This window comes from Mercenaria mercenaria, chromosome 1 (genome assembly GCF_021730395.1).
Source record: "Mercenaria mercenaria strain notata chromosome 1, MADL_Memer_1, whole genome shotgun sequence".
Classification (NCBI taxonomy): Eukaryota; Metazoa; Mollusca; class Bivalvia; order Venerida; family Veneridae; genus Mercenaria; species Mercenaria mercenaria.
The window spans coordinates 51,817,727-51,831,019 of record NC_069361.1 but is presented as its reverse complement, the minus strand read 5'-3'; the positions used below and the strand labels follow the sequence as shown (position 1 = coordinate 51,831,019).

Here is a 13,293-nt window from a genome sequence, read left to right as displayed (position 1 = left end):
AAGGACCAAACACCTATGTTTATTCAGCTCTGAAGCAATATTTTCCTAAATAATGTATTACTCCCACCTATTAAATATGGACATTCCAAACACCAGATTTGCTTCGCTATCCAGAGAAACGTGAACTAATAATATTTGTAACTAACCGCTTTGACAGGGTAGCGCAAAGTTAGTTTCATCAGTTTGACAGTCACTACTGCATGCACATGCCATTAAAAGGGTCATGAAATTGGCCTTAATTTTTTCAAACGTTTTTAACAGAGTTCTAACAGGTCACCATTAAAATTCACCCATTAGTTCTTACTATTTAATGGGATTTTCATGACCACAGTTTTAATGCCAGACATTAAAAAGCCATGAAATATGTATATTGAAACCCTGGTAAAATATACCTTGTTAAAATGACTTTGATGGCCATGAATAGCTGCTTAAAATAAACCATTAAAATAAGTTAACAGGCTCCTTAAAACTACATGAAAAATTTTAATTGGCATGAAATTAATGTGCCATAATAAATACCCCTTAATTCCCCATTAATTAGTAAGAACTAATGGGGCCATTAATTCTTTTAATACTCTCTTAATGCCCGTTAATTATTAAAAAATTGATGAATGGTCTCATTAAATATGCCAGATTCAATTTTAATGGGTTCGTAATATTTTAATAGTATATCAAATTAAGGGCCATGAAAATTTGCCATAAGAATTAGACATCTTAAGATAATCAACTTCACATTTATTTTTGCCGTATTGATTTAAACTACATATTACTACACGTGTAATAGTATCTATACATATGTACTGTTTTGTAAAATGCTAGAAGAATATTTGTTTCTTCTTTTTTCTCTCATTATTTTGTAATGTAAACACATGTAACAGCCTCGTACATATTGTCATATTGTATCCTTATTCTGTCATATGTTCATATGAAATGAGAAAATAAATGGATTTTGTATTGTATTGTTTTGTACAGAGAAAGGTTTACAGGTACCGGTGTAATAGATCAAGTGACCATGTGGGTAGTTTTAACTATTCAACATTATAATATTGACCAACATTCTGACCAAGTTTTTACTGGTACAGACATTAGACATCAGGTGTATTCAAAAAGCAACTGTTGATGACAATGTCAGCGCACAATGGGCAATCACAACTTAGCTCTACTTCAGTACTTTGTGCTCAGGTGCATGCACTTAAACAGCTAAGAGCAAATGTTTGAGGGATTGCATCACAAGTTCCCCCCTCCCCAATCAAGCGTACCACACTCTTTGTTCATCGGAACGAAGAAGCGATTAATCTGCCCATGCCCCAAATGAATTTAAGTCAGACTGTAAATCTTCACAATCATGTGTACTGTTCACTTCTCTATAAATCTTAGTTTCTACTCAAGGATTGGAAAATTAATTTGAAAATCTAAACTGGTCTGAGCACATTTTATAATGTAAATTCCTTACCCCACCCTTTTTCTTATACAAATGCTAATTATTTGGACAGGAAAAACAAAAAACAGAAAAGTGGCATGCACCAATACATATTTACCTTTACCAAAATAATGCAGATTGATGTTATCAAATAAATTAATATGTTTTCATCCGACTTTCATTGAAATAAATCCGATTTTTTGTAGGAACACAATTTGGCAAACATTTGAAAAACAATGGCGTAACTACATTAAGGGGAAATAACTTTAATGCAACTAAATATAACATCATGATATATTATAGATAATGTGTGCATAGTATGTATTTATTGTGAGTAAAGTCCATTTAAGAACAATATGGGACTGGAATTATAAGCATTCAATGGGAGTGCAAGCCAAAAACCAAAAAAAGAAAATATACGAATCACATTTTACAGAATGAAGGATTTAATGGGCATCACATTGCTGTTAAGGGCCATTAAGTTTACTCTTAAATGAAATCGTACAGAACCTGAACATTCAATGGGCATTAAATCAATTTTAAGGGCCATGAATAATCCTGTTAAATTAAAAATATACAGAATTTCACTATTTTTTCAAAGCCATTAACTTTTTTAGCTACCAAACTTAATTTTTAATGGCATGATTCATGGTAAAAAATGGGTATTTTAATGGTATTTTAACACGTAACCCATTAATATTGTGAAACCTGTTAAATAAAGTGATGCAAGAATTAATGGGGTTAATTAACGGTTTTTCCTATTTTAATGGGTATTTTACAGGGTTTTAATCCATGTTTAATGGTATGTGCATCCAGCAGTGAGTAACAATGAAATGTGTTGTACGTCTTACGAAAGATTGCCTGTTATTGTTATTACAATATAAGGTATCCTAGAATATATATATCACATTTTTGCACGTCCAAATTTTCTAAAGATAAGCATTGTGCAATACATCAAAATTTAATCTAAAGTTCAATTGCAGACGACATAAAGTTAGTTTTGTTTGATTTTCAAACATGTATATCACTTGAAGGACATTTAATACATTCAGCATTCTCTAATTGTCCGTTGTTCAAAATGTGCTCATTACCATGTCTTTTACACATGTAATTTTAAAAATTAGTTATCTTATAGATATTATACAGCTGTAATAATAGGTCTTTTCACAAAGAGGTTAGTTCACGAGAAGTAAATTCAACGGCTCAGACGGAACGCTATGATTTTAAAATATTTAACGGACACAATGATTCAAAGTATTAGAAATGATGATTAAAATCAGAGGAACTGTTTTCAGATCTCATTCAAAAGTTTCAAATCACCAGAAGAAATAGATTTATAGCTGACGGTATAATTATTTACTTTTTTCATGTTTAAAACTGAAAAAACAAATAAACATATCAAGTAAACCGGAAGCAAAACTGTAAGTAGTTTCAATTGAGTAAATCAAACAAACTGAACTGTGCGTGTTTAACAACATTTTCCCCGTCAATGTACTAACAAACCGTTTAAAGTAAAGTATGTTTGATTTGGGGTAAAAATTACCACCCCCAACCCCATCCCCCACCCCACCCCCATTCAATGCAAATATACCGGTATAAGCAATTAAAAGAGGGCAAATAATAGACTATATCTTTATATACATGTATACTATATGAATTTAAAAGCTAAAAATCATGGGAAAAATAAAATATAAACTCCCTTCATGAAATAATTTTCAGAAAATCAATTACTTTTGCTAACTTCTATGTATTTCAGAAATATGCAATATGTCGCAAGATTGGTCAAAATATTATGTTGCCTATCCTATCTTTAGCTTTTTTCGACTGAAAATGCTATATCTCTGAAATGCTTTTCATTTATATTATTTTCTTTTTCTGTGATAAATTTACGCGTTGTTTTGTATTATATAATTATGGATAATATATGGCAGACATTGGCAAGCACTACTTAATTACAAGACTGGAGGACATGCTTTGGTGTAAATGCATTGAAAAAAACGTATCAGCACGAGTAAATACCTCATCTTGATATATCGATTTTTTCAATACTGACACCCAGAACACATGCAATGTCAATAAATCTATGGCAATTTGAACAATCAAAGAATCAATAAACATTTTTACAGAATCTCTGCACAAGACAGAAACTACAAGCTGTTCAGTGTTTTTCAGTTACAATCTTTAAAATGTTTAAAATTATGAATCTCTATTAATATCATATATATTCAAAAACAAAATTTTAAACACGAAAAAAAAAATGATTTTAACTCGATTGCCTGAAACTATTTTCCATGATGTTTAGATGTAATTTAAATGGAATCTGAAAACTTCAAAATGTTATTTTTGCGATAAAGATGTCAAGATATGAGAAATTTCAATCATATTTCAGATAAAATGAGGCTGAACTATATATATTTGATTAAACTTAATATGCAAATTGATAATCGTTTCAAGAGAAAATCGTTCGTACATTTGGTGAAAATGTATCGTCTCATTATACTAAGATTAGTTATGCACTTGTGTAGGGTGTAGGACTTTTGTATAGCTGTATATCTTTTGTATGCGCAGTAGCTTTTGGTTATGTTTTTAAATTTCAGTTTTATTTTACAGGAAAGCGCTATATTTCAATCACTGCTTCTTGTACCACGCTAGAAAATCTACACTTTAAAGTATACTTTATTTGATTAAAAGCAGCTTGATAGCCATTTTCTAATAGACTGTAGTGTTTCTAAGCAACATAAAGGAATTGTAGTAAACTTTGAGTAGCATGTTTTCATTACTCTATCATTACAATGTATTTTTGTCGGTTTGAATATATATATATCAAGTAAAAAAACTTTGAGCAAGAGAAGTCCATTATAATCCGGTTATTCAGACATGTTAAATCAACGTTCATTCAATGACTTAACTAATTGCATAATCACTTACATAGGAAGAATTGCCGAAAAGTTTTTGGCAGTTGTCAGTCTATGTGATAAAAGCAAGATTAGCAGGTTCTACAGGAATAAAAACATACAGCTTTAACCATTACAAATCAGTCTGGCACACAAAAGACACTAAAAACTAAAAAAAAATCACATTTAGGTATGTGTAAATCGATTTTTGTCTGGACTGTGTGAACAAACATAAATCTAACTGACAATTTCCATGACATCGATTTTTTCAGTTAATTATCAGACGCCAAATATTACGTTGTATACTGTATTGCCAATTTAATACAAAGTTGCTTGATTATAGCCGCGAAAGTATCAAACGTAGACAAACTGTCTTAGTTTAAAACGTTTCAGCGTACCATAAATGTTTTGATATCATTGCCCTAATACAGAGAAGCTTTATGCCAGTAAACTGCAATCAAATCAATGTGTTCTCCTGGGAACAATGAAGCTCATTTCTATATTCTGCAAAATAGTTTTGATGCATTATCACAGATGTATGATCTGTTTAGATAATTTTTCCATGGCGATTATCCCACAGGTGAGCACTTAACAAAACACTCATTTTCAGACTATACAATGTTTGTTCTTTAAACTATTTCATCATGGAGAATTATTGTTCGCTTCAATATATCCACATTATCTTTACGACTGGCGTAGCACTAATGGTCGAATCATTTACTGTTAGCGCCTACATGGGCAGCGAAAAAGATATATTTGATTTCAATGCGTTTTCATTTGCTTTAAGTAGTTAAGTAGTTTTTACAAGTTCTATTCGCTCGAAATGATGATGGCAAAATGTAATTGCAAAACTGGTTTGTAACAGTAACACGTTAAAATTTACATCACTTTGGGTTCGAAACCTCACTTAGGATGTAGAACTACTTCATGCAGAAAGAAAGCCATCCAAGCGGCTTATGGTAGGTGCTCGCAGGTCCCTGAATTTATGCCCGGAGGCACCGCTTGAGATTTTTCTTACATTGTGATAAATTATTTCCCATGATGTTTAGATATAATTTAAATGGAATCTGAAAACTTCAAAATGTTTTTGTGATAAAGATGTCAAGATATGAGAAAACTCAATCACATTTGAGATAATATGAGGTTGAACTACAATCTGTTTGATTAAAGTATAAATGATGATGCACAACGTTAAACAGTTGATAATCCTGTTTTTTTTTTAAGTTATGTATTTTTGTGAGCTGGAAAGTCTTTTTTATTACCTATAATTGTGTCGGTGAAACAATAAACCCAACAAAAACTTAAGCTAACAGTACTATCTATTATATGTCTCTATTATTGCAAATATTTCTAAGCAATTTACGGAATATTTAAATTCTCGTAGGAAAGGGTTTGTTTTGTCATTTTCTGGCATGAAATAGCAAGTATGTATATTTCAGTTTAATTTTTAAAGTTTTAACATCATGTCAACTCTGTTCTCACACACAATGTACTGTTGTTAAATCGGGGAAATCATTATGTCATATTTCAGAAATCACATCTATAAAATATCTTTTTGAAGTTTAAAATGCAAACAAGCAAACACGATTCCGTTTTAATTGAGTCTTTCGGAATAGATAATGATACGGCTATCTCGCAAGCTCCATAACATCGGTCTTAACAGAATTCTAATATAAAAATATCATTCGACTGTTACCATTATCGCAAGGACAGGACATTAAATGACATTGACACACATACGCACGAAATAAGCACAATTTCACTTAATAACTTTATAAAATAAAAAGATTAAAACAAATAATGATTAGGTTTATGTTGCTTCATAGCAAACTGTCGGTCTTGAAGTGAAAAATGATTAAAACCGCATTTGCCATGTGTAAAGGTAATTGTTAGAACATCGGGTACTAGTTTTATTAAATACAGAAGTCAATTTAGACCTAAAGATAATTATTGACCCCCTTGGTATCACACTCAAACTTTTACCAGAATATTTTTTACTGAAGCAAATAAAGTTTTCAGTTTTTGTTTTTGTCGACCCGTAAATTAATTAGTGTGCATTTGCATTTTCATGACCTTTCGGAAAATATTGTACACATATTTATTGGACATTGATTAAATTGAACAAAAGGTAGACCGCATGTAATTACAGGACTTTATTGATACACATAACGAAACACCACGCACCCCTCCTTCCTTACAGGTATAAATGACCATTGTGGGAACGGTCATTTTTTATGTAAACAACAGGTTGAATAACTTGACATTATAATATCCTCTGTTAAAATCATTTAATTCATTGTAATATTTATTCGCAGTGATCATTATAACTTCCGAGATATATATTTGATGACACTAGCGTGTTTTGAGGAAATATAAATCTTATTCCGGATCTTTATTGTGGCTTTAACAGTCATTTAAACAACTGAAGCTACGAGCCGCATATTGTTTATTAAAGGGCTCGGCAAAATCTGATGTTATGCTGTCGCCTATATAGGTGTGTTCTGTAGAAAAGGAAATCGTTATTTGGTTAGTATAAAGAACTCCAAATGTTTACCAACAAGGTTCTGTTAATGTTACATTTTACATATGATACGCAGTTCATGATAAACGTTACATATTGTATCACACAGAAAAAAATACAAATGTTACAAAACAAAACATTTAATTGTCACTAAATGTATACAAAATTTATCCAATTCATAATAACAGCGTACATGAATAGTAGAATGAGCGAATTGGCAAGTTAATAGTCACTGTGATAGAGTTATCATTTCAAATAAATTTGTTTTACTGATCGTTCCTAACAGCTACTCGTTTAAACTATGGACTAAATTTGATACATGTATCAAGTGTCTGTCTGGCATTTTATACTTCGAAAGAAAAGTGAAAATTGTTGTAATTTGTTGCAAGATTCATTGTGTCATCATTAACACTAAGTCATTTCACTCTTTATAAATTAGTGAATTACAGGTATATTATGTAAAAGTCAAAGGCCACTTTCATGAAATACATGTTTTAACACATAAATTATTTCCATTTCTACTCTTCATAAAATGCACAGGAGTCGTTTTATATTTTGATTCAATGAAAACAAATTAAACATTATATAACTGTCATTCATGAAACTGGACTCCAGGCTTCGGATAAAAATGATCTTTCCTTAAAATTGAAGATTGGTCATTATTATAATGAACATTTCATCATGACTTTTTGTTTCTAAACTCTTTTTTTTTTTTAAATGCTAAATCAAGAAAAGAAACATGTCCGAGTTATGAATCTAATCCGTGTTACCTCGGCTTTAATCTGTTGTTCTAATGTACAAATACTTTGCAGACCCTTAACCAACGTCTTCCAAAATTATATTAAAACAAATCTTATACTCAGCGTTTCCGCCTAAAATACTTTGAATGATTTATAAATGACTGCTGTCTCCTTAACAAAATTCTTGAAAATGTCTCCTTACAATATTCCCTAAACTGAGCATTACAAAATGAGTATATAAAAGGATTCACAGCACTCGACAATAAGTACGATCTTAGAAACAAATGATAAGCCGGCAGCCAGGATTTCGACATCCCGGAGACAAAATTACTGTCAGATTGTCTTACAATAACAAGAATATAAAACGGCAAGAAACTTATTACAAACGCAATTGTTATAAGAAATAACATTAACGTTGATCGACCAATTCTAACTGTTAAACAGTTTACACATTTAGCTCGCCCAGATGCATTCAGTGTCGATGAACCTCGCACAAGTAAGTATCGTACTCGCCTTCTCTTTTTCTTTTCTTTGGTATTTTGATTTTTACGTTGAGGAGATGGTTTCTTTAACACAGGAGCTTCGTCTACCTTAAAGTCATGAATATGCTCGCTAGTCTCTTTTGTTATATCAGACACAGAACTATGTTGCCCGTTTTCTTGTTGATACGGTATATCCAGTAGACCGCAGCTTGTCCCAACGTCCTTGCATGGTGGCGGTAATCCTAACTGATACGGTTTCAATTCATCTTCATTGTTTTCATTTTGAATAACGGACTCCTCTTTAACAACTATTACAACATTTTCATCATTGACACAGGGTTTATTCTCGCCGTTGTTTACATCATTGTTTGAAGATTTCAGTTTTTCTCCGTTCGACTTTTCTGATTTCACAGTAACTGATTTGTCATCTATTATTTTCTGCACGTGTGTGCAGTTTTTAAGCTTAAACTTTCTATGTCTATATATTTGTGACCCCACGAGATAATACAATATAATTAATACCACAAATGATATCATGGTTGTCGTTATCATGAAACTGAAGTATGCCAGAGGATATGGTGACGTGTCATACCTGTTCTCAAGGAGACAGGCTGATCCTGTAACATTCCCAAGATTAACTGTTCTCGTACCGTACAGAATTAAAGATGGCCACGTAGTTGCCATGGAAAACACAATGGCAGCGATAGAAATATACTTTGACTGGTCTTCGCTGAACGCTCGCTGATATGGCCTGCATATACGTTTGAATCTGTCCACAGCGATACCAACAAGAATTAAAGCTGAAGAGCAATTCATCACATATGTTGAAAATCGAGAAAGCTTACATAATACAGGCTGGTCAAGCTTCAAAGAATTTCTCATGATATAAATTTCCATTGGAAGTGTTGTGGAGCAGTTCATTGTATCAAGTGCTGCAAGAAACAATATAAACATCCTGGATGTGCTCCTCCGCCATTTGCAAAAGTAGATATAGAAGACAATGATATTGCCAGGAAGTCCAAGAATCATCATTATTGACGTGTACACGATAGCTGGCAGCTTTGTGATAAATATTTCGTTGTTGTAGTTTTCAAGAAACACATTGTCCTGTGTACTGCTTCCATTTTGTGTAGAATTACAAACGCTAATGTTTGCTGCATCAATTCCAATGTAACCTGAAGCCATTTTAAATGCCACCTATACAAACCTGAAATATAGAGATTGTTTCCAGGCGTAATTCTTCTCAAATGACGATATTTTAATGTGTTTTATGAACTGAAGTTGTTACATAACGACACGTTAAATGAAACAATATCAGAATAAAGGAAATATGTACAATTTGCACACATACCATTTCATAAAACAGAATCGTCAACGACGTTCACATCAGGTAACACGATTCAGTGTGAGACAGTCCGTAATCTGTCAACTAATATCTTTCAGCATTTGTTAATAATCCTTCGAAAGATAGTACATAAATTATTAGAATGTCCTTTCGTTGTGCTGAGTTAAGTATATTCTATTGTTCCCATATGCACAAAACAGAACTATAGCCAAAGATATGTTCTCGCCAAGAAGAGAAATATTGTAGAACAGGATTTGTTCGTACAAATCTGTATTTCTCCTTTGAGATATTAAGCACTACTGCCGTCTTAAATAAATTATTAAAAGGAACTACTTTTCACAAAGAAATCGTTTGGATTCCTATCAGCCGCTGTAAAATCCTGTCTTATTACAAGACGGTTGACATTTCCGCTTATGCAGAACAGCTTTAGTAGAAAATATATAAAATATATTTTGTTACAAAGCGAGTTTTCGTTACTGAAATTGGTATACTAGAACATAATTCCATCAGTATTATATTCAATATGTATTTGTGAAAAGATTTTAAAAACAACGGGTACCATGAGAACAAACAGCATCTTTTTTAAACTTTATCCAAAATCGTTTACATGAAAACTGACCCTCTTTGATTACTTTAAACCACTTTATTCTTAAATGATGTGGCAAAATTTCTTTTAATATATTAAATGCACATATCTCCAATATCTTCTCAATAAATATTAACACTGTTCGAAATGAGATGCCTCAGAACATTACAAATATCTGAAAGCGCTTGTGTTTATTTTTTCTTCGCTTGAAACATAAACAGACGAACAAGTGTTTCAACATAAAACTAAATATTTACGCCGAGAGTAAATAATCCAAGAACACACAGAAATTCTAGTAAAATCGTTGAGATTTTTAATCTCCTAGGATTCTCAAATGAAGATACACTGCTCGTCGTTAATAATCTAATTTGCACACTATCATCCATAAACACATTATCATTTGCCCGCTTCAGTAAAATAATTATGAATTTTTCTCACAGTGTTTTTATGCGCTCCCTCGCATGTTTTAAGTACCACCTACCATTAGTTTTTATCTCTTGTTTAGCATAGTATCACAGATCATAGACCGTGCTACGTATACAAATTCATAAAAGTTGTAATTCAAATATGCCAACAATAAAAAAATCCAAGAGTAACAATCACCGTAATTACACAGTATTTGTTTTCATTCCCTTAAGTGATGATATGATGACGTTCAGGAATAAGTAAATAACAAGGAAAGGATAGGCGTCAGTCTGTTTGAAAAGTTCATAAATTTGTGACTTTTTTTCTTCTATGAAATGATCAGTTTTCTCAACCAAATAACAATCACGCTGCAAGACATTTTGTTTTAAACTGTCTGCATCACACGCGTAATTGCATTCAAATTTCCTCCTTCGAAAATGCTCCAGATAATCTTACGATTGAAGTTCATAAAAAATACGCTGTTACAGAAAAATCACCTTCGTTTTTAATTCAGTTTGTCAAATGAAAGTTTTCCATTAGATTACAGTATGGGTAAGTAAATCTCGTAAAATCGCTTTACTTCACGTCATCGTAATTCCATACATTTCCAAACTTTTATAAATTCATTTGAAAATTGCTCTAGAAAATAAAATATTACATTACAGATTTGTAATTCAACATTTCCTATTTGTTCATTTTTCATTTGACACAATCCTCTACCAGCAAGTTTATATAAATGATATTATTAAAACTGGTCATTTCCAAGTCTGTATCTAAACTAGTCTCATTGAACTGAGATTCCCTTGCCGCCGCCCGTTACCTAGCGACACGTTCTGTTTTCTGATATTGCAAAAATCCAGACGCCTTATGCTGTATTGTCAATAATCGACTTAGTTTGATAAACAAAGCATACAATTTAGATTACAATCACAATACTGTCCTCTGACCATTAACTGACATAGTTATATAAATAAAACAATCAAGTCAAAACAATCAAGTTAGATTGCATCGATGTTACGATGACCTCTTTATGACCCGAATGCTCTAATTGAAATGTCCGGTACGGAATTAGAGCAAAATATCAAAAAAAAAAAAAAAAAAAAAAAAAAAAAAATAAATAAATAAAAATAAATAAATAAATAAAAAATAAAAAACGACAAGATCACTTGCGGTAAAGGTATGTTTTTAATTTTTGTTTTAATAAAATGCATAATTCTAAAATGACTTTGAAATAAACTATGAAACGATTGCGGATATTCTTTCTAGCATAAAACTGCTTGTCTTGTCATTTTTCGGGGATGTTTTAACAGGAGAGAAAACGTGTGTTAACAAAATGATTCTCGCGCTCACGTGCTTTTTATATATGCGCGTTCCGTGGCAAAGCATAATTGTAATACGGTTCCGAAACGGATATTTCAAACAGAAATGACATCAACGTGAAGAAAAACAACGCAGACATTCCCACGCAGTTCATGGAAATTTAATGACGTTGCGGGATAATATATTCGTTTATTAGTTTTTACACGTTTTGTGCTAGAATAACGTTAGCGAATGTTCATTTCGTAATAAAACGTCTTCAGAGTCCCTCGGGAATCGTTGGCTCGGGCTCGGGCACCAACCAATCCCTCGGTATTCTGCAGATGTTGTAACACAAATAAACATGCGTATGCGATATCCCTACAGTTAAGCCTTATGAACATAATGAAGTAGTCTCTCTGTGATAGTATAAAAGTATATTAAGGTCTAAAATTTGTTAAAAGCAGTTGATTAAGACTTAAAATAATGTGTAAGAATGTTTACTCAAGTATTCTTAGAATACTTTTGCTGAATCAACAAATTTTTCACTTTATACATTAACATCAGCCAGGGCTGCATGCTTACATTTTGTCCTTAGATATACTGCTTTTTTTCAGCAGGTTAAATTGTATTTATTGTGTACAGATTTTTTATTTTATCCTGTCAGAAAGCACAGCATCATACCATATTTCAAAAATAGCTTAATGTTATGTATTAACCCTTATCCTGCTAAATTTCTAAAATGGACTGGTCCATCATTCAGTTTGGGCAAAACCATTTATTATTCGAAGGGATGTTCACTGAAAATTTACTGACTGAATAGCGAACAGTGCTGACCATGATCAGACTGCACGGCTGTGCTGGCTGATCTTGGTCTGTACTGGTCGCAAAGGCAGAAACACTTGCCGCCAGCAGGCTAAGGGTTAATGAAACCAGAGTATAGGCAGATTGTCATGAGACTCTGCAAGAGCAGTTTGAAACTTTTATGTCATCAACGACATTCCATAATTTAAGAATATATAAACGTTTTCAACTTAATAATTCATGTTTCACGCCATTCCATTAATTTCTTTTCATTTAGATATTAATTTGAAAATTGCCGCGATAAATCAGTCATGTGAACATGTCTGTGCAATTTACGACCCGAATAGAATATTAGAAATGCTCGTATTCGTCTTGTCCCCAGATGCTGAAACGGGCTGGATATTACTTGCAATAAAATATTCATTTTTTTTTTTTCATTAAAAACTGATAAATATTGAAGTACGAGAGTGAAATATATTTGATGTTTAGACAGTGTTATATATTTAATATATTCATTGATATGATATACATCATGTTTTGTAAAAGAAAATTAATTATAAATTATAGATAATTTGTATCAAACATATACTTCAATATAGCTAAATACATACATTATCACAACACCGTGTCATAAAAATGTCAGAAGGAAAAACAATTACGAAATATCGAATAACAATAATGAGTTTACAGTTAATATAAAGACATATTGAATAAAAATTACAAACATGCAATAATAAGAAATAAATATAGAATAAGAATCATGAATATTACAGTAAATATGACGAAACATTGAACATGAA

At 31.9% G+C, this 13,293-nt stretch overlaps 1 protein-coding gene across 1 annotated transcript; it reads right to left on the bottom strand.

Annotated features, from left to right (window-relative positions):
• Positions 1-6,959: 6,959 nt before the first annotated feature.
• Positions 6,960-9,939, bottom strand: LOC123538014 (D(2) dopamine receptor-like). Its single transcript, XM_045321975.2, has 2 exons — positions 9,409-9,939; positions 6,960-9,264 (listed from the first exon to the last, which is right to left on the bottom strand). The coding sequence occupies exon 2, from the start codon at positions 9,240-9,242 to the stop codon at positions 7,695-7,697; it is 1,548 nt and encodes a 515-aa protein (XP_045177910.2). The 5' UTR covers positions 9,243-9,264; positions 9,409-9,939; the 3' UTR covers positions 6,960-7,694.
• Between the last annotated feature and the right edge of the window lie 3,354 nt (positions 9,940-13,293).